The sequence below is a fragment of the Chelmon rostratus genome, chromosome 16 (genome assembly GCF_017976325.1).
Source record: "Chelmon rostratus isolate fCheRos1 chromosome 16, fCheRos1.pri, whole genome shotgun sequence".
NCBI lineage: Eukaryota > Metazoa > Chordata > Actinopteri > Chaetodontiformes > Chaetodontidae > Chelmon > Chelmon rostratus.
In genome coordinates, this window is record NC_055673.1 from 9,359,091 (window position 1) to 9,384,126 (window position 25,036).

A 25,036-nucleotide genomic window follows, 5' to 3' on the forward strand; every position below is an offset into this window, starting at 1 on the left:
TTTTGGCTGTTTTATTTTCTCGAGGAGGGAAGACAGTCCTTCACTCCCACATGTTGAGAAAAGACTGCATCATTTAAAGTGATGTGAGGAGGTGAGGGTGGGCAGTAGAGAAAGAGACTTTTACAAGGACAGACAACAGAGCAGTCAAGAGGGAACGAGACCTCTTCTCTCGTGACATTGGCAGAGATAGGCAGAGTAAGCAGCCTGATGCTCAGATATAAAAAACCGGACCGAAGATCAGGAGCAGCAAAGAGGAACAGAAGAGGATCTAATCTATTATTCAATCACATCCATCTAATGACCGTCAAATTGAAAGACTTTGGATAATCTTGAAGACTAATAAGCTTTTAAAAGATGAAGTCCCCTCTCTGCTCACAAGCCACTTTAAATTTCCAAGGTCTTATCTCTTTGAGACGATTGGCAATCTGCAACAATCAGCAGAGATCAAAAGCTCCTCAGCAGCGGGCACAGCGTGCAGAGCTCATCATGACCGGGAAACTGAATTAAATGGTCATCAACAGCGCAGTGGCCAGTAGCTGCACCACAGTGGAGCCTTGAACCAGTAATAACTCATGAAGCAGTTACCTAACTGCCTCTGGCAGGTCCTAATGGGCCAACGGATCTCATATTAAAGGTTTAAAAACTGAGACCGGAGGTCAGGTCTTAAAAAGAACATGAGAGGCACCAAACAGAGATAAGATCATTCAAAATCTTTCAATTTATATGGAGAAGCATAGATCGCATCAAGTTTCTGTTTGATCCCTTCAGGGGTTTACAGCTTCATAAGTCGTTTCTCATCTCTCTTACATGAGTGATGAGATTTTAATAGAGATGTATATTCATGAAATTGACTCCAGTTGCTAAAGTGGTGATTTAAAAGGTTTAAATCAAAGTGCGACCTTCAGCCAGAGAGCATCTGTAGAAAATGGTAACCAATACACAGAATAAATCAGTTTGGTTTGAGGGAATTGATTTTTTCCTTCTACTTTACAAAGAGTTAGACAACATAAATGACTTTCTTGTGTCTCTGCTGGCAGTTTGAATGTGCGCTGAATGCAAGGTTAGCCGCTTAGCTTAATTCATGGATGTCAATGGGTCCAAATGATTCTTTTCTAAGGATGGCTGTCTGATCTGACCAAAGTCCAAGTTTATTTTTCATTAGTTACTTATATCAAACTTCCAGTCTACTTCTGTTGAACTTACCCTGGCTGTGTCCAAAACCATTGCTGTTTTACGATATAGAGCACATGCTATATAGTATTAAACAGTGTACTGGATAATGTGAAATTTATGCACTATATAGTGCCCTCACAGATTCCCACAGAGCAATGTTTTACACATATGAAAATTACCTTTTTATGACACTTTACCTGTCAGTGATGATGAATCATAAGTGTCTGAAACCTCAATTTACTGCTAGCTATAGAGTAAACTATTGAGTGTCTACTATAAAGGGAAGAGTGAAAGAGTTAATGAGGGAGTGATTTTGGACACGGGCCAAGATTATAAGAGAAGGATGAGTCATTCAAAATAGCCAGAAGCAACAGGGCAGCAACAAGCTGCGAGTTTACCTTTAACAGCTCAGTTCAGCGCAGGTAATTACTGACGTTCCCAGGGATTCACTTATTCCGAGATAGTGTTATATTTACTTGCACAGCCACTGATAATACAAATAGAAATGCAAGGAAAAACTGTTCCAACAATGGGATTTTTCTGTATTTGTGGGAACTGTAGTGGTAGTACAAACATTATTTACTGTGGCATAGTTCTTTTTGTCAGAAAACAAATTATTTTCTATTAAACCCTGGATGAAGTGTGTTCCTCTGCATTTGACTGGCTGACCTGTGACTTGAGCAAAGCTAGCAAAGCTCACTGCTCAACCATACATTCACACGGTAAGCAAGGAAGACAAAAAGCAGTTATCCCTCAGTGTAGTAGGAGAGATTCCTGAAAAACCAAACAACCCTGTTAAGGATAAGGCTGGAGTTATTCTATATTTTTTCATATTGTCACAAATCGCATGAAAAAACCCTCACCTGTCTGTCAGTACTTTCCCACACTGTCTGTGACAGACAGCCCCATTCCCAAACGGGTCAGCTGGGCACTTCAGTGTTTAGCAAACATCGACACACGAGCGCAGTTGTGGGGGACTATTTTCAGCTGCGTATTGACACGCATTTGGTGCTCTAGCAAATACATATATTTGTATAATGTAATTGTAATTGTATAATTCGCTGTTTAAATCAACCTTATCCCATACTTAAAAAATAGCTTAAATATACATTGATGGAAACACGGCTAATGTGGCTCATTGTTTTCAATAGTTCTTTAAAAACAATGAAGGTCTATTGCACAGAGGAATAATCAAGAGGCAACACTTGATAGCAGAATAAATATATTGAGTTTGGTGCTTTCATGGGATTTGATGACAATAAGAAAAATACAGAATTTCAGCTGTTTTATCCCTTAAGAAACCATCCAAAAAACACTTGTTTTAACACAAAAATCCAGTAGGATAAATATGTTTACTACATTCCTGACCTACACTGTCCTTAATGGCTATACATATGCATTCTGTCACTGTGAACTGATACACAGAGTGTAGAGACAATTGTACAAATACTTTATACCTCTCTTCATTTTCTGACCCCACTCTCTTCCTCAAGTCTCCTAGCAGGTGGAAAGTAAACTTCCTGCCGGGAAAGGGGAGGGGGGGTTTGCAGAAGGATGTCCTCCTTCTAGCACACACTGACAACTAAACACTCACATCTGTACAGCGCATTTCTCATCGTGAAAATAAAGGATTCTCTCTTTTTCTAACACCTTGGGTCTGCTCCCTATCTCTCTGGGTTGACAGTGGCTGGCCCGACACCCAAAAAGAAGAGAAAAATGACAGAGCGAGGGGATAAGAGGAGGAGAAAAAGTGCTGACACGCAGTGAGAGCTGGACAGGGCCTTAATTGATCACTCGTTCAGGAAGGGGAACGAGGGGGTGGGATGCGAGGAAGAGGAGGGGCGGGTTAATGGAGGAAAGAGGGGGGTACACTGGGCAATTCATCGGATTTATGAGGGACAGAGGCAGGGGAGATGGGTGCTCAGACAAGCATAACTCAGTCACAGACATCAAATGAAAGGCCAAAGCTATATATCACACCACAGGGGAAAATATATACCACGGAAATAAACAGAAATTAGACACATATTTTCATGCAAGTATATGTGCATCAAGTGTGCAGACTCTGAATGTGCACTTCACTGTGTCAGTCAGTCAGTGTGTCAGACTGAGTAAAGAGTCAGGGGTGTATTTATAGTAGTGTGCTGGTCCTTATTCAGCCCGGGCAAGGCTCCCTGTTCGACAGGCTAACTCTCTTTCTCTCTGAGGTTGAAAAATGTGCAGCGCTAGCAATCTAGCAGCACTTAGATTTACTGTGTTCACTCAGATGGAATAAAAGAAGAGGGAGAAGGCGTGTGAAGACTGTGTGGGTGTGTGCGTGTGTCCATGGGGGGAGATGAGCCTCAGGGTTTGTGTATGCATATAAAATCAATCAGTTGTTGTTGGTTTTTTTTCTCCCGCAATTCTCATTTAATAAGAGCGTGCCGACCTAAAGCTTTCTCTCAGGCCCCAGATATTTTACCAGATGGATGATTCAACTGAACCTCACTGGAGGCACATTAGGCCTCGCACAGCTCTATGACTGTGTAAATGGGGTGGCGATATGTAAGCTAAAAAGATGCAATCACTGCAAAGCATACAAATGAGCCAGCAAGACAAGTTTACCAAAAAAAAAAAACAGCCAGAGATGTTACATGAGACAAACCTATACCACAAGAAAGCACATTAACATTTGCTCAACATACTAATTACACACATGTTGAAACGCATATCCAGATCCACACCTGTTCTCTCTAAGGGTCCCGCTTTGCTGTGCTGCATGGTCGTATCCCAACATCTTGCGGCTGAGGCAGATCAATGCCTTTTAATTATCAAGGGCCCAAAGCGCTGGTCGATACCGCTGACGAGAAGCAGAGAGAGAGCGAGAGAGAGAGAGGAAGAGAGGCAGGGAGATGCTCCAGACTGTGATTGATGCTCACTCCTCCCGGCGAGCCTACCTACAGATGTGTCGTTAGGCTTGATTAATCCTGCCAAGCCATATTCAGTCACTTTACAGACCGCTGTTTAACCAGCCCGGGCCGCTGCGGTCACAAGGTTAAGTGGACACAAGGTGTCCGCCTTGAGGAACAAAGGCCTCTTAACCAATAAGTCAAGGGTGGCTGGTTGCTCTCTACAGTCCTGGCTGTTATACTCTCTATATCTCGTACAACCTCGATTCCAAAACATTGGGACGCTGTGTTCCTGAGCCCATGTAGTAATCTCCTTTATACAATCAAGCGTTCACAAAGTGGTGAACCTCGCCTCATCTTTGCTTGTGAATGACTTTCATTCCCAATCATGATACTCTCATCTGCTACCAATCAACCTGTTTACCTGTGGAATGATCCAAACAGGTGTTTTTGGAGCATTCTGCAACTTTCCCAGTCTTTTGTCGCTCCTGTCCTACTTCGAAACATGTTGCTGCATCAAATTCAGAATAAACATATATTTACAAAAATCAATGAAGCTGATGGGGTAAAATATCAAATATATTGTCTTTGGACTGTTTTCAGTTGAGTGCATGTGCTAAAAGGTTTAGCAAATTATCACATTATTTATGTTTTACACAGCGTCCCAGCTTTTTTGGAATCAGGGTTGTACTTGACTGGTACTTACAGACTGGAAGATATTAGGATTAAATGAATCCAGCATGTTGAGGTAAGATAATAATAGCTTTGTTCATCCTTCCAACAAATTTCTACACACAAATTACTGAGGAATTTTACTCATTTTCCAAGCCAAGAAGATCAATGAAGTTTTATATAAGTCACTTGCACTGTGAATAACGAACTCAAGACTCATCAGTTCATTGATTTTTTTTAAGGGGTACTCCAGCAATTTAATATCTCACTTTCATAAAACAGGACAGAATGAGGCTGAGATATCCTTACTTTTAGTAACACTTCAAACACTATATTTTCCACAATGCAACTAGACAGCATCTTTTATTAGACCTCCTGCCTATCATCATCAGTTATTCCCTCCAGAGCCACAAAAGACAATAAACAGCTGCTTTCACAGGCTGAGCAGAATTCCTGATGAAGAGTAAACCAAAATTCATGTGTAAAATTGGTAAAGTTCCCCTTTAAACAGTGCCTAATTCCAACGATGGAATGAGAAGGATTGCAAAAACGAATGTCACGGCTGAGCTGTTATTTGTGCTTTTAATCTCATGTGATCAATCTGCCTGATAAAATGCCATGAGGTTGGAATTATCATGCAGCCATATCCAGACGCTGATTATTCTATACACCTGTTATTTCCGTCACCGTTACAGAGCTACAGTAAATCACACCAAAAACCTACAACTAAAAAATGAGAGATGTCCCATGAACTGCAGAAATGTGCTCTCTGCTTTGCCCCGTCATTTGATGCTACTCCAGAAATTAAAACTCTCTTTTTAAAGTCAGAATATGCATAAAATTGCTTTCGAATCTCATGACACACAACTGCAGTTTGTGGGCCATATTTATATCTCACACAGCAAACCCATGTTTAGTTGTCCCCCTCTGGAGAATGTTGCAAGTCAGTGCAACTCAAATTGGTTTACTGAAATGAAGAAAAACAAACGGGATAATCCAGGACTTCTACGCATGAAGAGTGCTAGGAGTCCTGAATAGAAACTGCTAGCCCTTTTAATTATACATTACATTACTTTTTTTTTCTGTTACATAACATTATTTGAGATTCTGGATCCATCCCTCTCTTCGGAGAAGCAGACAGGGAGCAGACACAAAAAAGCAATTTGCTTGGCATGGTGGATAAACACACAAGAAAAGACTAAATCCAACAGCTAAAGGCCACCACAGCTGCTACTGTGTAAAACTGAGAATGGCACATTGGATAGACTCCCACACTGCTCTCACCGGCGTCTCGACACAAGTGGACGTTAAGTGAACTTAACACATTTTCCCTCAGGTGTGACCAGTGGGTAAGCAGCCACTCTGCAGGTCTGAGGACATTATTTCAAGCAGACAGTTAAAATCGGTTCTTATGGTACGACGAGAGGGTTCGCTTTCTGCTCCTCCACACTGCATGCAAAAGTATTCAAGTAGTGGCTCTTTAACCATAGGCCTTAATACTCTGGTCTCATTTTATTTAGACTGTTCATTGATTTGGTAATTTAACCAGGACTAAAGACTTCTAAACATTGAGACTGAAACATGCTCTTTTAAATGGCAAAATTTTAACGTGAAGCCTAATTACAATCTTTAAAGAGAATTACCGCCTTGCGGCTGTATGCCTCCACCAACCAGTCAAGATGCATTTACATCAATGTCTATTTAGCCTCGTATATGTAGTGAAGACTTTAAAGGAATTTAAGGAAAAGTATTAGGTGTATTTTCCTGGGAAATGGAAGTTATCACTGTATTGACATGTACGGTTCCAGTGAGAGGTGGTGATTATACACATCAAGCTTTTTTTTTAGACATTTTTCTAGACATTGTCACAGCATTTTAATTACTCGTCCAACAGTATATTACAAAGTGAAGCAGACATTTAGGCTTCTTATAGACACTGAAATGCTGCTTAAACAGCAGTTAAATGCAACCTAGTGTTAACCCCACTTTTAACATAGATGTCTGGACACCTGCGAATCAACAAATTGATGCTTTCTGACCATGACTGAAGTCTTAACTTAATCAGTTGAGTTTTACTATAAAGAAAATGATTATTCTGGGGGTTAGAGGTGAATGCTGTGGCTATGGTTGCTAAATGACTAGCGCAGCTACTAATGTTGCCTCCACACTGTCATTTCATAAGTACTGGTGTATGATGCTAATTACGAGTTCATATAGTAGTGTTAATAACGATCAAGAATAAGTCAATAGCCACACCTGATAGATAACGAGTTTAAATTCTACCTTCTCTCCGACTTTGACATAAGAAAAATGGAAAGTGGGTGCAGGTGGTGAAGGCCTGGTGGCAGCCTGCAGTCAGCATATAGCGCCCACGTGAGACAGCTCTAATGAGATGAGTATTTTCACCTCAGCAGTGCCAATGCATACAACGTTTTATGGGCTTGGTTCCACTGGGTGCATTAAGAGGCCCTGTATTTTTTTGGTTTAAATAATGCCTCACTTCACTTTCCCTCCTCAGCAGGGAAAAGAAGGACAACAGGACTGGAACAGCTCTGGTTGAACACAGCGAACAAACATAAAGATCTGTGCAGCATGTGACCATCAAAATGTCATTGTGCCTGTTTCCCTGCCAGAATAATGTGCCTGAGGACCTTTATTAGCAGCTGTGCTCCCTGCTATGGGATCTATTATGTACTGTATAGAACTTCTCCCTTTCCCACAGACCTGGGGCTGTTTTCAGGCAGGAAATGTACATTTTTAAATAGAGAGTGGACTGTAAACAATGGAGACACTGCAGCAAAGTACAGCCATAAAATGTGTGTACTTTTCATGCATGGTCTTTCCTTGGTCTGTTCTGTCATTTGTTAAGCTCCAAAAAAGGAGTGACATTGTGCATTTCTATTCATCTTAAACCTCTTTAAGCTACTGAAATGGAGATAAGGGATACTGAAATGTTTCCTGCCAGCAAACTGTCACATCTGTTCCCCGTCACGATCAGCCCTCCTTCACTTCTCATCCAGCAGGCTGTAACACTGCAGGTAGGAGTGTTGAGAAAAACAAAACAAACAAAAAAAAAATGCTGTCAAATCAGCTTCAGCTCTTTAACTCAGTCATTCTGTGCCAAACAATTCCGCTGTGGACCTAAAATTTACCACCTGCGATTGAATATGAACCACATTTGCATAAATTCCTCCCACACATGCACACAAATTACAGGACTCATCTCTCCGAACGCGAGGCGGTTAAAGTAAACCTTGAGAGGGAATCGTGTGCATGAATGAGACGCTGCCGTCACCTGGCTCGGCAGCCCGCAAAAGAAACGCTCATTAAAGCAATTTATTCAGCATTTCTCTGACGTTTTGACCAATTCAAATTTGAAGATATTAAAAGCTTGTTAGGCGCACTTGTCTTTTTCCTTCAAGAAGTTAATTGGTCCCAGATGAGCCCTGCTGTTGCTTTATTACATTATGTCTTTATAGGAGGACAGTCTTGACATTGGCCAGGTCCCACTGGAAAGGAAGAGAATCCATACATTGATAAACACAACCTGAGTGCTCTATCATTTAGTCTAACAGCTGGTAAAAAGCCCCCTGGAAGCTAATTCAGATTACTGCTAACATGAAGAAAATGAGTCTAGGGTTCATTTTATGTCCTAAAGAGAGCAAATAAATTCAGACTGACAGGCATTTTTCCCCAATATATAACTTTATTTAAAATATTGTTACAATTTATTACTCTACACAACATTTTCAAACCTTTTTATCCTTTTTCTTATAATGGTTAGTAAACCTTCATGTGTTTTTTTTTTTTTTTAGATATAAAACTCTCCATTTTGTAGCCTAGTTTTGCATCAGGTGTTAAGTGATGTCTTTAGACACTGACTCTCTTCTTAACAGCTTGTTTCACTGTGTAGTTAGCTAATCCTCCACACAGCCGTTGCCCACGCACAAAATTACTGATCAACGGTGGCTCTAGCCTTGTACACCATCATTTCCCCAATCTTTATAATTTCTGTTTAAATAAATAAAAGTTTTGAGTTGGAGAAACAAGAGTGCATTTTGTCCAAGAGATATTCTTTTTCTTTTTATAACAATTATTTACAGGTTATGCTGAAGACAGACGCTTTCAATTAATGTCACTGACTACTTGCCGTGGAGAAGCCCTGTGTTTCAAAGCAACTAACAGAAATTAATTACACAAATGCTAACACTTTTTAAAACAAACACTTGGATCCACCCCTCATGTTAGTCATGGGTGGGACGCGACAGCTGAAATGGGAAAGCCAGCAGCTAATGCCCTCCGAGTCGGATGCGTGTTCCAGAGGTCGATGAACATCAAGTCTACACAAAAGCGCTGATGATGAGACAGACGTAGCGGCTCTGGCTGAACCAACAGTGTCAAAGGAAGGAGCCTTGACTAAGCGGCCTTATCAACACCACTTCGAACACTGGACTCTACGCCACCGAAATGCTGTAGACTTCGAACTGACAGAAAAGATCTTACACAATATCTTTCCCTCTGATGTTATGGAAATCAGTGCCGATTTGGCAGGAGATTCAGAAAACTGATGCGTTACTATAGCAACAGCATCATCTGGATGAGTATTTCAGTGGCAGTTGCGATGAACACAAACTTTCTGAACCTCACGTGTCGTCCACACATGGACACGTTCCATTTTTTTTTCTACCGCCACCACGTTTGCTGTCCATCCAACGTTCTTTTTATCTGTAAAGTCCTGTGTGAAATTCAGTCCTCTTTTTGTAAGTAATCATTCACTTACAAGCCAAGGCTGTCCAGCATCTCAAACACTAACACAGGCGGCCCACAGCACAGCCCACATTGACAAACAAACAAGGGCCAACCACACAAAGACGTGCTTCTTAACATTCACCGTCATCGCTCCGCTTGTGCCTAAACACTGTTACTATACTATGACATTTATCTCACCAACGGCCAAAACGGACAACAACTGGCAGGATGCACACCTGCCTCTGACTGAGACCGAGCGTGAGATGGCACCTGGCGCAGACGAGACAAACTGAAGACACAAAAAAATATAAAAAAACAGCAGCTTTCTAAAAGCCTATTCACAGCAGCATGAGCCACGGGGACAGAGAACAAACATCAAACAGTAAAAAACACTGCTTTGAATACATTATTGGGAGGAGTGAGTCAGTTGGCTGACAGGAATAAAAGGAACAGAGGCTGCACTGAGCGTGTTGAGCCAACGTGGTGCTGCCACGGCAACCACATCCCCCTGTGATGATGGGGAGGCCAACCTGGAGAGAGTAAGAGCAGGAGACAGAAAGGCTAACACACGCAATCACACCACCTCTATCTGCCTCTCCCTCTACATCTCATTTGGAAAAAAAAAGAAGAATTCATGGTTGAACAGCTCCAATTCTTATGTCATCCATCTCTGAATTGGCTATTACTTTGGCTGTCAAAATGACCATCCAGCAATCTGCACGTTGCAGTTTCTTTCTCAAGCCAGTTACCTGTGGTGTGTGTGTGTGTAAAACACACGATGTGCTACTACAGTGTGGTATGTATTGCCATTGGCAGCTATAACCGATGCCTGTGCTCAGAAGCAACAACTGGATGACAAATAAAATATCTTTCAGTGCTGTACTTAATTTTGTCTAGCTATAAACACAGAGGAGCAGGGAGATAGGGATGTGTGTGTGTGTGTGTGTAATGCTGAAGAAGCATGCGAGGGGCTGTGAATGTTCGCTAGACAATAGGAGACGCCTTCCATTTGTCTCCATCTGTCTGGCGTCTCTGCTGTCGTACAGATACAAAACCTCATCTTTATTTGCTGGCTCTCACACCGACAGCTCATCAGAAACATCCAATCACAGCCTAAAAGCTTATCAGCAATGTCAATGATAAACATAGAGGACACACACACACACACACACACACATACACACAAAAGCATGCTCCAAGGTAACTGACTGAAAACAAATTCTGACTTAACCTAGGTATGAATTAAACATTTTATTGAACCAAAAGCTAAGCTCAACTGTAAAATGAAAATGTTTTTGACAAATGGGCATGTGAAGTTGTGCTCTAAAAGTCAGTGTGAATGAAATAATATACCAACATCACTTGCAGTTTCAGAGCCAGGAGGCCAGTGAAGCACAAGCATGGGTCAGTTATGAATCGGCCGAGATAAGACTAGTAGCCCTTAGTGGGAAAAACAGAACTCATTCAGTGCATTCAGGTGAAATCAATACATTTACGCACAATGTCTCCATTCAGAAGCATTTTCGTTTTTTGGTTGGAACATAAACCTGCTTTCTGCACAATTAAAGTGAGACAAAAGATGTTGTGAGCATCAACACAGAATGAAGAAAAACGTTTTATCTTTGCGTGATAAAAACTGAAATGCTGCTCAAAAAAAAAAAAAAATTCTGCGTCAGTTGTAAAACTGTCACATAATAATGCCGCACATGACACATCACACACACACACACACACACAACTAATACTGTACTCATTGAGGTGCATTAAGAGGCAGACAGCTGCCTGCATTGCAATGTATGCTGATGGTTGTGGCTGCAGTCACACAACTTTATAAACCATCAGCTCTCTGTACAACAAACACACACATACATACATACACACACACACACACACACACAAACTGTCCTCCTGATGTGGTTAATGGACAAACAGCAGAGGAGTGATACTTTTGGGTGATTTGCAGGGCAGGAGGGATCACTCTTTAAGAAGCTCTGAGAAGATTTCTATTTCTGCTCGAAGCCTACGACTAAATCTGTCTTACACTCTGCTGCTCTCTGCTGCCTGTTCAGAAAACTGCAGCTCTCCCTTCCTTAGGGTCACAATCTGTTGGGCAGACTCCCCACATAGAACGTGTGCCATTTCAGAAACATCAACGCTTTGGCCCGTAAACCTTTTGTTCAAGAGATCATCCCCGTGCAGAGCTGAGAAGCTCCAAGCTCCGCAACATCACCACAAATCACTTGTGAGGGGGATAAACAAACACACACACACATACACATATTAATGGCGGACTGCCAACAGACGTCGTTCTGAAGGAGCGTGGGTTGGACCAGAAGACAAGGTGAAAAATGAAGATTAGTCTGAGCAGCCTGAACGCATTTCAGTTAGTGTTTCATTGTGTTAGATCAAGAAACCAATTATTATAGCTCTTATATTAATCTATATTTTATCAGAAGTAAGATTGTTAAACATACACATTATTGTGAACACGCCCCCCCACATCCGTTTTCTGTTAGTTACATTTATGTCGCTTTGTTTTCTGACAAAGATAGAACACTTCTGACCTTACAGATAGAAAACAAAATTTTTGTGTTAAAGTCCATCATCAGTGAAAAGCATGATTTTGCTTTCTTTCTTCATCACTATGTGTTATAAGAGTGAAAATCACATTTTTTGTGTGCCTCCCTTCTTATTTTCCTCTCCATCATCTCAGTTCAGCAGACGTGGGCCACGCTGGAGGCCTCGGACGGAGCCGGCCGTGTTGGAGAACTGTCATAATCCGATCCCGCATGTCAGCTCCCTCGTCAAGCGGCGACTCGTCGAGGAGCTCCCTTTGCTGTATGTGTGTGTTACATCTCAACCACTGGCGAGACTTTGCTCGTGTCCTGCCCCACATGACAGGGTGGATGCATGGAGGAAAACAACAGAAATGCTATTGAGATCTAGTAAATGACATGAAAGTTGGCTTTTGTTTATTCTCTTTCATTGCTCCTCTTGCTGTGTGTATTCCTGGGGTCGGTTAAGTGCGACTGTCCCAATTTCCCAAATAGGTCACTTCCAGTTTGTTTTCCGGGGAATAGATCGCCTCAGTCTGTCACTCAGTTCTGTGTTTGTCGATGGGCGCTCTCTGGGGTGGTTGTGATGATGCAGGTGGACCAGTTCTAGTTTGGGTGATGACAAAGGGTTTTAGGAAGTTGCAATCTCCCCCCCTAGGTGGCGCCATCCCTTCTGCTGTGTTTCCAGAGGAGGCAGATACTCTGGAACAAAGAGACGGTTCAAGGAACAAGTCTGAATGATGGGCTTTTTTTTCCCCCCGCATGTCATGTGACTTACAAAAATGCTGCCACAACACAACATAGATCAGTCAGTGTCTCAGCAACAGTATCACTAGGAAAGTGAATTTTCCACTGTGCTGCAATTAATGATCATGATACAAGTGCCTCTGTGGCATGCTGAAGCCCTCGCCTTACATCTGGATGTCCTCAACCTTCTTCGCTTCTCCTCAGCTGTTAAATATCTGCGTCACTCCAAAGGCTTCTCACTCATCCTCATGCCTCGCAGTTGTTCGTCCACATACTTGTCTTGCACTCGTGCTGCCTCACATGGGGCAAATAGTTTCAGCTTCCCCCTAATATGTGGGCCTCTAGGAGATGGCTTTGATAACAAGTCACATGTCTATACACATACACACATCTATTCTGCAAAATGTTTTCACAGTATGCACTAATACGTAGGCACATGTCCTCTCACAGTAATCTGAGAGCACTGACGGAGAATTTATCTCTCCTTGCTTCATTATGAAGCGCTGGTAAATATAAAATGCAGCTTGTTCTCTGCTTTGTAGTTGATTTGTAGACTTGACTCCGTTCAATTATAATGCCGTAGTGCTGCACAGAAGAGATAATAAAACAGTACAAATGTATCTGAAAGCACCTCCTCGAGGGCGGGGTGTAATTTGATGTCAGTGACCTGAATTTACTTGCAACTAGTGAAACGTTTACATATATTCTTGCCTTTAATACATGGAAATAAAAGAAGGTAGCACACTTGAAAAGCTCTCCCTGCCTTTGCCCTTTTAGTTTTTGTTAGACAGGAGATTTTTGCATAATTCATGGTGCTTGATGGGTGATGTCATTTAAAGCACCACTCAGTACCACATCTGAATACATATTTCTTCCATTATTTGCCCTAGATAAAATCTAGCCTCTTACCCTCCAGTGCTGATGCTTTGTGCATGTTTCAAAACAATATTATTGCTTTGTAGTTAGGACAAAATAAATAAATAATATGGCAAAAAAAAACAAAAACAGAAACCTGCTGCTTACCATTGTTGCTGCAGTTTTTGTTGTCTTTGTCAGATGCCTCTTCCTCAACCTGACAGCAAAAAGAAATCAATACACAGGACAAATAAAATGAATAGTTTTAAACAAAAGCCTTAGAATACATGTTAGTGGCTTGTTGTATTTGTAAAGAAAAATGTAATAATAAGCTAAATTTAGAATTTCAAACTTGGCAAGGAGTCATGCACTTCCCAGAATGAAAGGAGGAAAGGAGTGGTCCTTACCTGTTTCCTCCACTTCAGCTCACAAAAGACACGCTCAAAGCACTCATGCATGTAGTTAAACTGGGAGGAAAAAGGGAACAGAATTGTTATTCAGCCTTCAAATACAGCACAATCAGCCTGCAAGCTACATTTTTTAGCCAGTTGTCTTTGCTTCCTCTTAGTACAGCTTTGATTACATGTGAAGCGAAGTGTGTTGGCTATCAATTCATAGATGTATTAAGATGTATAAGCAGAATTTTACAACAATTTGTTCTTTTAAAGCTCACATCTGTCGCTCTAAGAACACGGTGATTAAACAACACAAGAACACAATAATAAACTGGAAAATATGTCAAACAGCGGTGCAGGTGTGTGCACGCTCACATATGGAGTGAAGATCTTGACCCAGCGAGGTTTCTTCTCTCCTCTGGCGTATTCAAAGCAGAAAGCCATCCCCTCCTCATCAGTGTCCCAGCGCTGCATCTCCGCCCACTCAAAAGCGATCACCTGGTTCTGTGGGAGACACCGAGTTTAGAGTAGGTAAGCCCCGTGCATACATAGCCATGGAAATGTTTAGCTTAACAATGGTTTGATTCACAACTCTGTATCTGCAAAATCTATTTTGGAACACATGTGACTGATTTGATTCTATTTATCAAACACTCACCTCCAGCGTGCCGTCCTCGGTACAAGCATGCAGCTTGAAGTGATGGATGCTGATAGCTGTGATGACATGTCCCTTCCTCCTGGAGTCACAGGAGCAGTGGGGGAACGCCACCTCATTGTAGCCCTCACACGTCCGCAGCAGACTGAGGTACTAACAGACATAGTATTATAGAGCACATGCATTAGTCACTAATACTATAAATAACCAGGTTATGGCAATCTAAGTAAGATTACATTTACATTTCTTTCCTTAATCCAGTTACTCTAAAAACTCCAGTTAACAAGCTGTTGCAGTTCTCACCTCCACCGAACTACATCACTGTGCCAATAATGGCATATTGGCAAGAGTATTTCAAATGATGAGAAACTTAATGCAATACTTATGCAACACTACAGCTCTAAGGCCAGATTCAGTGGAAGACTAATAGTTTGAATTTACAAGAAAGGCAACTATCAAGCTGTGAAAACTGACTTAACTTTTGAATGCAAGATGCACATCCATGAATAATAATATCTGCTTTTGTTCTACATTACTACATTCCCAGTCTTTCAGTCTGTCTTTTACATCAACTTCAGATATAAAGATGTCTTCATGAGATACGAGTAAGGGTACATGGTAACCAAATATTTTGATTACCCCACCTAGTTCTTTTTAGTTCCTGATCTCAATGAAGCAAAGCAGGTTTCCTGTTTGCATGAATGTATCTGATTTCAGATACTGCCTAACATTTGGAACAATCAGATCACTGAGGTATATGTAAACCAGTGTTGCTTTAACATTCTTTATCTAAAGATTGCCATTTAAAAGTTTGGAAATGTTGTGCTGGGTGGCTACATAGCTGTAGATGGAGTTTGTACACAGAAACCCTCAAACTCATACATGCCACTATCAGTTGATGTTCTACAAACATCATTGTAAACTCAAAGGCTTTATCTCTGTTTGGACCACAGAGGGCTGTATTCTGAAGTGTGAAAGGGGATCTGGCTTTTCTGTCCATTTCTATTTGGTAACGTTTTGGTGATGGCTCTGGTCCGCAGGCAAAAAGTGTAGTTATCCCAATCCCCTCCCCAAACAAAGAGTGGTCTGTGGGACTGACCGTGGCCATCTTGCGCTGCTCTGCCAGCTTCTGCAGCTGGTAGGATTTGTCCTCTGTTTTTATGAATCCCTTCTTCACATCTTCCAATGCCTAGACAGACAGAGGGTGGGGTAGATGGGGGAGTTGGGTGGAATAAAGAGATACAACACCATTTATGATTTGAGGCAACTGCACAGAAATTATTATCCTTTAAATACATTACACAAGCTATTCTGCCTCATGTAAACAGGTTCAACCAATGACATCAATAACCTCTTGTGTACATTTATTTTAACTCTATAATTGATATTTTTTTAACATCATATGATGAACCTACAGAGAATTTTCACATAAATCTGCAGTTCTGCTCTGCTTTATGGAGACTAGTGAGTTTATGCATGGTTGCAAGTTTTCTTTTGGTTTATTCTCACTGGTCTTGAAGCTTTGATTTTGGATGCAAAAGGTGGACATTTTCAGAGAAAAAGCTCTAAAACCCACTGCACACCACCTGCTCAGCACAGCATTGAGCAGTTATAGACACAGACATTTGTTTCAGGAGTTGGTAGAGACCAAAAACAGGGCTAAAAGAGAGTGAATATCAGACCTACATTAGTCCATTAGTTCGATGCTACCACATAGTGGGAATTACCATTAATGTGTGAAATCAGCATTGCAACTGCAACCTTCATAATATTATCTAAACATACGACTTTATCTTCATTTTATTTCTTATGATTTTATGATAATATTTACAGGCATGTATTCAGTATGCTCTGTAGAAATTAACAAATAGCTGCTGACTTCACATTGCTAACTCAATCTGCTACTCTGCAGCTGAGAGACTTTACACTGACCAGCTGCAACAACCTCAAAGGGTCTTAAGTCAAACTCAGTGGGATTAGAATACAGCAACCACTAGGTGGAGACATGCAATTTTCAGGGGATCTATTAATTTTGGCCTAAACATTTTAATTTATTTATGATTTTCTTATGGCACTAACTTGATGAGAAGGAACAGCTAAACGTAGCAATTTACTTCAAAAAGCATTTTATTAACCACTTCTATATGTGGTACAGCAATGATGCTATACTGCATATAAATACTGTCCCAGACCTAATGACAATGTTGGTCCATTACGGCTGGATGTGTAAATGTATCGGTTTGCTACTAGGGGTGGTCAATTGGATGAAAATATCTGCGGAAAACTAAATATATCACTCAACCCTATTTGCCAATGAGTTCACCACATCAACTCAAAAGGTGCTGATATGTCAATGTTGTGTTCACTACATGCTTCTGCTGGCCCAAGGTGGCCAAAACAATCAGCTATTGCAGGTTTAAGTATTCTGGGTAGGCATTTTCAGAAGGGCAAGCACCTAGATGTGCTGTCTGTACGGGTAGAAATCACTTTAATAAGTCACTGTTGAACCTCACATGCCTAAAATGCTTCAGGTGGTGACCTTTGTTGGTCAGCAGACAGCCTCCAGGCTGCTGCTGCTGCTGCTGCTATGGCTATTTTTAGCGCATTTGCATTAGAGGATTATTTGTTCCAGTTCACACTTTATACTGTGGAAAAGTTTCGCTGCTTGTAGAATATGATAGTTTTCTGGTTTCCTGGTTAAGCATATGTGTTTCAAAGCATTAGGCTATTTGTTTTTTTGTTCAGGATGACATTTTTAGGACTTCCTGATTGGTAATAGCTTGAAATTTTGAAAGTTGTCAGTTTCAGGCAGGGGTAACCCTCAGTTTCCAGCACAGCCACAAAAGAACTCCAGAATTATTTGCCAACACTGACATGCTAGCAAGAATTCAGCTACCACCAAGTCTAGTTTGTTTGTTTCAATGTCAAAGCACATTGGGAAAGGAGCCCTCCAGAAGACAAGACAACTTAAGAATTGTTATGTTGTTGGTCTAATGAGTTTGGCAGTGATAAGATATTATATACTCATATTACAAAAGCCATGGTAAAAGCAGATTTTTAACTGCATGAATAATTAACTAGAAGTAAACCGGAATATTTGGAGACCAGTACAAGTGGTTAAAAGTAAAAGAATAGAGTAAGATAATAAATTTCCCTGATTATGGCAGAAATTATCCATGACCAAAAATGCTGACACTTCCAAGTTTCAACTCTGAAAGGAGCATATAAACTCTTGAAGAAAAAAAATTTAAAAGATCAAATTTTGTGCTGAGTTCCCTTAAGTCTACGGCAAGTGGGATTCAATTATTGTTGTTACCTGGTGAAAGCAGTAGTGCAGTGCCAGCGGATTGTCTCTTAGCAACTCCTCCTCCTGGAAGCTGAACAACCATTTGCGGAGCGCCAAGCAAGTCCCCGGCACTGCTGATGTGTAATTCTGCACATAAAGCTTGTGGGGAAACTCATTAGGCGCCAGCTTCCGCACTGCAACAAATAACAGAAAGAAGGAGTGGGATAACGGGGGGTGGGGGGGTCTGTTTAGTACTTAAAAACTTTTAGCCTGTACCAAATTACCTGCCCTTGCGGTCCAAAACTGCACACATACCCCTTGGCTGAATGGACTAAACTCAACAGTGGGATGGGATAATACAGCTCTTAATTCGGGTGATGAAGTCAAGAGTAACACAAGAGTATGTAAAAACATTCTCTGAATTTCACTTTGAAACACTCTTAAACATCGAATACACACAAAGTTCTTACCAAACGAGTGGTTGATGACTTCAAAAAGGGCAAAGTAGCTCGCCATAATACTGTCCATTCCAACCTTCATCACTAATGCCTACAGGAAGAGCAATACAGAGTCAGTTGGCAAAGACTGCACCATTAATTTATAAAGTGTGTCTGCATTCTTTCAGTACACATGTATGTTCTCCTTTTATGGAATATCATGTATTTACCAGCACACATCAGCTTACTTTGAAATCATCAGGGTGTTTTTGTAGCTAAGCCCTATTCAAATTCAAACAATAGGACAATAAATTGTACAATACAGCTGTATGACACACATCATCCCAGATGACATGTGCTCTTACCTGATACACTTGGTCTGTGGTGCTGTTCTTGCGGACTCTGACGGAGATGGTGGTCTTGTCTGGCAGGGCTATCCGCAGTTCTACATCCGTCACTCCGTTGTAGTTCTGCCCAGCAAAGCAACACACAATGTAAACAGCTGTAGAGCTGCATTAACTTGGATGGATTAACAAGGGTGTGTGCCAGCTTGTATGGGGTGAATGCAAGTGTTTGTTCTGAATTACTGGGAAGTAAGTACTGGGTACTTCTGGATTAAAAAAAACAAACAAACAAGATACAACTAAACCAGAACTATTTTCTGTTAGAAATCCCAACCCTCCTCAAGTGCTGGATTAATTCAGCACTATTGCATTTGTTTCTTCTGTCATTCCTCAAAAGACTGAAATGGCAAGGCAATTAACTTGCCGATAGCTTTGGCTCTACCGTTTAAACTCCATACTGGGAGTCATGATGGGAAGTTAAAAAGATGTATTCATGACTTTATCTTAAGCATACATTCTCCAAAATTCTTTTGAATAGGCTCAATACAGAATACCGGATACATTAAATACATCAATGAGAGGACCATCTACTAGAAAAGCAAAGTTTTTATCCAACCGTGGAAAGTGCAGTAGACAGCATAATAAACAAGGTACTGACAAGACACAAGTTGGTCATCTGAGAAAGTTTTGAATGATTTGCAGGAAAACTTGACCCACTCAAAGTTTCAACTTTGAACGCTTAGAATCACATAGAAATAGGTACATTCAAATCTAGCACAGTGCATATCAGAACAGTAAATGGGATGCATACCTCATCCGATTCTGAGAGAAACTCCTGCATGATGTCACTCTCCCCGATCACTCGCACAGAGCAAACTAGAGACAAATATAGAGACAGAGACAAATGAAGAGGAAGTGAGGGAGGTCAAAGCAAATCAAATAAACAAAAGACAGCTAAATGTCACTTTTCCTGTCTCCTGCGTTCAAATCTACAGTACTTTCTGTGTGCGATGGAAAACTGATCACAGTCAGTGCTTAGCCTATTTTCTATCCTCACTGCATGATTTCTGCATGTTTAAATGGTATGTATGGCTATTGTTTTTAATGGTTCTAAATACCTTAACCCTAGAAATGGAACTGCAGTTCTTCTCGAACGGATTCGTAACAGAAAAAGCCTGGGTGGGTCTTTCTGCCAGTGACATTTCCAAATCAGCCTACCTCGCTCCAGATATTCCTCCAGGCCTCTTCGGCGAGCATCCAGCTGCTGTTCAGACAGGGAGAAGGGCCATTTACCAGGAAGCTTTGGGAAGTTGAAGTTGGAAAACTCCCTCTTTAGGTTCTGGTGCAGGATGGCAAACTCCCGGTAGCGTTTTGAACACAGCTGTCTACCTGACATGTATACGTTGTACACCTACAGTCATTAAGACAAGGATGGGTGAGATACACCAAAGTGCATTAGAGAAGAAGGAATGTGTGTCTACAATGAAGAATTACAATTTTTTTTTAATACCACAATAGGAAAACTGTAAGATGAAAAATGTAAGATAATGTATCAAATCAGCACTCACCACAAACCTCTCGGAGTGCTGCTCTACGTGCTTATATGTGGGAATAGAAATGGGAACTGCCTGTTTGTCACTGTAGTCATAGTTGGGTTGGACCTCCTCTCCTCCTTCCAATCCATCAGCCTCCTGTGCAGGAACAGACAGCACAGCCAGAACCAGCTCCTTCTCCCCTGCTCGGATCAGGTCCACCACCTGCTTATGGGTGGCACCTTCCACACTCACCCCATTACTGGAGACAAAGTAAGGTGGAGAGAGAGACAGAAAGAAGAGTTAAAAAAAAACCCTCTTTTCCCACTGCTTTTCACATAATCAGTGTATGTTTCAACATGGCAGATGATTCAACTCTGCACACACTAAGACAACATTTGACATTTGACACTGACAAGAGCAGGGTTTGCTGTTATTGTGTGAAATCAGTGTACTGCAGTTTAGTTTTTTAAATATTTCTAAATGTAGCTATTTCTCTTCGAATAACAATTACTCAATTCGGATACTGATCCAATCTGATACTGGTGCTCTTTTTTCCCCACCTTTAAAATCCAGTGAGAAATCATTTTCATGTAAGTTAACATGAGGCCACAACTTGCTATGGCAGCAAAGAACGAGCTGTCAGTCCACTGTGTCTTTCTTCAGTCACATGATAAGCACTGGTCCTGTGGACTGGTCATGTCACAGCAGATAACCCATCCGCTTAATAAGGCCAGTATTGGCACAGATACAGAGACATGCACACCTAAATTTAGCAATGATTATGAAATATTTCACCAGTGTTGCAAATATGCATCCTATTCATTTTCCTATGATGGTGCGTGGTAATGGCAGCACATTTTGTTCTCCATTGATAAACAAAGTGCTGAGTAACCAGGTCATCTATAATGTCTCCCTTTCTATTGGTGCTGTGAGACACCTCCCATCTTGGCTTTGATGAGACCAGATGGCACCAGCATCAGGTGTCTCTGCTAATCCTTCTATGAGAAACAGCAGGACGGCCACAGGACAGGAGGGAGCAAGCAAGAGTGGGAGCAAAGGTCTGTCTACTATATGCCATGTGTCCATTATGGTTTATAAATGTGTATGGATCAAAGTGGGAATAAGTCAGAGGGGGTAGTGGAAAATAAAGTCAACAACTGGAAATGAGCAGAGCTGGTCTATTGTGGGAATAGAGACTGACATGATGCCATTCCTCTGAGTTGTTCAACTGACCAGTAAAATGAGGAGGTGATAAGAAATGTGGAGAAATAGGGAGAAGTTTTAGTCTTAACACTGTTTTTTATGTTTAGGTACACACATTGGAACATTGGAACTTGGGAAGCAAACCCTGGTCTTCTGTGTCAAAATCCTGTGCTATGTATGCCCACCATCCACCCCAACTGTCTCCCTCAACGCTACTCTGATCCCACCATCCTCTTATTAGACACAACCAAAACAAAGCAATGCCTGCCAAAAAGGTGTATCAGTTGCAGTTAAGCAACAAAGGGGGTTGGTAGAAAGTGAATAAGGCAAAGACAGAAATTAAACAACATAATATGTCACAAAAATAACATTAAAAAGATATGCAAGAAACTCCACACAGAGACTGACTGAAATGGTAAGATACTGAGTACTTTTGCTGAAAAAAGGACTTACATATGTTATCAAAATATAATGTCAATTCTTGCACAGCCAGACCTATCTCCACACTTATAGCACTGTGCCAGTGCTGAAACAAGGTCTGGCTGAACCCATTATCATTCTCTGGCTTGTTTGTAGTTCTTTTAAAAGATTCTTCATGAAAACTTGCCATTTACAGCTTGTGGGCTAGTAGCTCAGAGGCTGTTGTTTCACATAGCGACTGGGGCTTTGAAAACAATAAAAAACAGGTAGCAAGAAGTGAGAATGCCTGACTGAAATAGTCAGCCAATGACAGGCTTATACCGACAGCCTACTTCCTGTGAGTGAGACCATTAATCCACTAATGGTCTACCACTAAGGTCAAGCCTTACAAAACCTCCTTCACATTACTGTCTCCTGTGCATGTACAAGAGTATAACGACGTTCGTGTTTGCATTCACTTCCTTTCCAAAGGTGACGATGAAAAATCTTGTTCAACACATAATATACTCATGGAGCTGTTAAGTAGAGTCAATAAAGAAATAAGACATTAGCTGGTTATCACCACTGAAACAGCACTGTTCCTTTCCTTGTTCATAAAATGAAGTAAAATGCTGACATATGACATACTTAACAGGATGATGCTTTCGAGTTTTTTACGCAATGGTCAAGCTGGTTTATTAGTCACATGGTCCTGTCATATGACCAGAGAGGAAAAAACATAAAAATGGGAGAAAACACAGGTTGGGTAAAACCTTTTTGATGCCTCAGCAAGTGGACGCACATCAGTGTTCCTTGTTTTCTGTTTCTCTTCTCTCTTATTCTAACTTTGGCCTATTGTCAAGTTCACAGTAATGCATGAACATGTTTTAACTTCTCAAATCCTGACAATAGGGCTTATGCTAGGCCACAAACACACATGGATGTCTAAGAAACATATTTAACTGGAGTAATTGTGCATAATTATATACTATTAACATCTGCCTCTTTTTATGCTTTTCAGTATTTACCTGTTGTCAGGGCCAAGGCCTAAAACCACGGTGGTAGAATCATTGATAGTTTGGTTTACCATGACATTACTACAAATCTACCTGTCTGCAAATATGAACTCTTTTAAGGACTTGACTGTCTTATATCTGATGAAAATTAAAGGTTAGAGGAGGCTTTTGACAATTGAGTTATTTTCATCAAAATCTCCTCTGGGGAAAGATTGACAGTTCATTTAGCCCTGCCTTTCCTTGGCATTACAGAAAGAGTTTGACCAAACGAAAAAACACTTCTAAAAGATATCTCCAGGATAAAGCCATGTTTTTCAAAACCACTCGTGTACAATGATAGCGCTTAAAGGCAATAACAATAGACAGCACTTAAAACTGTCCCATGTCAACAACTGTTGTGACGGATAGTCTGTCAAGCGGTCTCCTCAAGACAAGACACCATATGATGTTGAAATTGAGGGACAACACCGCCATCCACTGCCTTCAGGCAGGGTCAAAATAGACATCCCTATTATTAAGCATATGACAATGCAATGTCAACAAGGCTGTCAATTAAATTTCATCCTCACAGAACTGCTGAAGCAGTCACTGCGCAAAGGGCTAGCTAAACAAGAGGTTAGCTACCTGGCTCACTAGCAGGCTAAAGCTAATCAACATGCACAGCCTGTTGTCCAACTTATGTAAGCTGGTCAGCTCTCTAGTTATAGCTAACTCATTAGCTTTAGCCTAATACAGCTAACGTTACATCACCAAATGTTTAGATAGGTGCGTAAGGTTATAAACTGGACCAATAATTAGTTAGTTACGTATACTTCTGTTGCCATAACAGACAGGTGACGTAGCGTTATATCTTGAAGATATCTAATGTTGCTTGAAATTACATCAACACGAGCTAACCAGGGTAGCTAGCCTTTCTTGCTAACTACCTGGCTCAAGTGAACGAATAGAAGCTAACTTACACCTCCAAGATCCTGTCACCCTTTGCTATCCCAGCCCGGTCTGCCGCACCTCCGGGCAAAACAGCGCTGACATGCTGAAGAGGAGCGTACAGCTCCCCATTGATGCTCCGCAGCTGTCCTCCTTCGCTGACTTGACCGCGAACATTAAAACCGTAGCCGGACTCCGACTTGACGATCCTCACCATCCGTGGACCTGACGTTACCATAGGCACGTTCTGGCCCGCGGTGCTCGCAGACGAACCGACAACCGGACCGTTGCGGGATGCCGAAGGGAGAGTCGACCGAGTTTCATCGCCTCCTACATCCGCCATCTTATCCACAGGCCCTAGCCCCCCTTCTAGTCGGTGTCTTCTAGCAAATTCAAAACAACACTCGAGCTCTGTCCCTCAGTAACGTTAGCTCCACAGACCGACTCTGTTGTTGATAACCCGCCCCTCGGTAGCGTCACGAGACACGGCCACACAACGTGACCTTCCGGAGGCGTCACCAACAGTGTGCTCTGTTTTGAGTGGTTAGGAACTTTTTAATACAAAGGTGCTTAGCAATTAGCATTAATCTAACTATATCTTACATTTATTATTTGTTAATGTGACAATATGAGATACAGATTTATTTGTATTGTTAATTCCTTTATTCTTTCGGACACATTTTTATTTAATATCAAATTTTTATTTTTATGTTTTAAATATTTTTCAATTCAAATATTGCATTTATGAAGTCTAAAAATTGACAGAAAATAGTTTTTTTTATTGATATATATTTAAGAACCATTTTAACACAATATGATTTCAAAAAGATAAGATAAGATAAGATATGCATGTCTATCTTTTTAAATTATTATTTACTGTCTTCAATTTCAACCTAACATTTAATTTCTATTTATAAATATACATTTATGTGGTCTTAGCTCTCTTACAAAACAATGATTTATCTGTATGGGGCTGTTAACTCAAGTATTTTTTCTCTCTCCAACATTCATGCATGTTCATTGGGGATTTTCAGTTAAAATAATTTTTCTGCCTCGTTCTCTCTTGTTCCCTCTTTCTCTCATTTCATTAATACTGATGCCAGACACTGATATTATTGTGCTTTGTTTCATGTTATCTTCCACAATCCATCTAAACAGGGACGGGCAGTCATGTGCAGTAGAGGGAAGGATTACTCATTT

The 25,036-nt window shown here is 41.0% G+C and overlaps 1 protein-coding gene across 1 annotated transcript; it reads right to left on the minus strand.

Annotated features, from left to right (window-relative positions):
* Positions 1-8,489: 8,489 nt before the first annotated feature.
* On the minus strand, positions 8,490-24,263 carry snx27a (sorting nexin 27a). Its single transcript, XM_041955770.1, has 13 exons — positions 23,869-24,263; positions 20,325-20,550; positions 19,975-20,167; positions 19,568-19,632; positions 18,778-18,882; positions 18,446-18,524; positions 18,006-18,169; positions 15,789-15,878; positions 14,693-14,842; positions 14,410-14,538; positions 14,047-14,106; positions 13,808-13,856; positions 8,490-12,739 (listed from the first exon to the last, which is right to left on the minus strand). The coding sequence occupies exons 1-13, from the start codon at positions 24,177-24,179 to the stop codon at positions 12,669-12,671; spliced, it is 1,692 nt and encodes a 563-aa protein (XP_041811704.1). The 5' UTR covers positions 24,180-24,263; the 3' UTR covers positions 8,490-12,668.
* Positions 24,264-25,036: the final 773 nt, after the last annotated feature.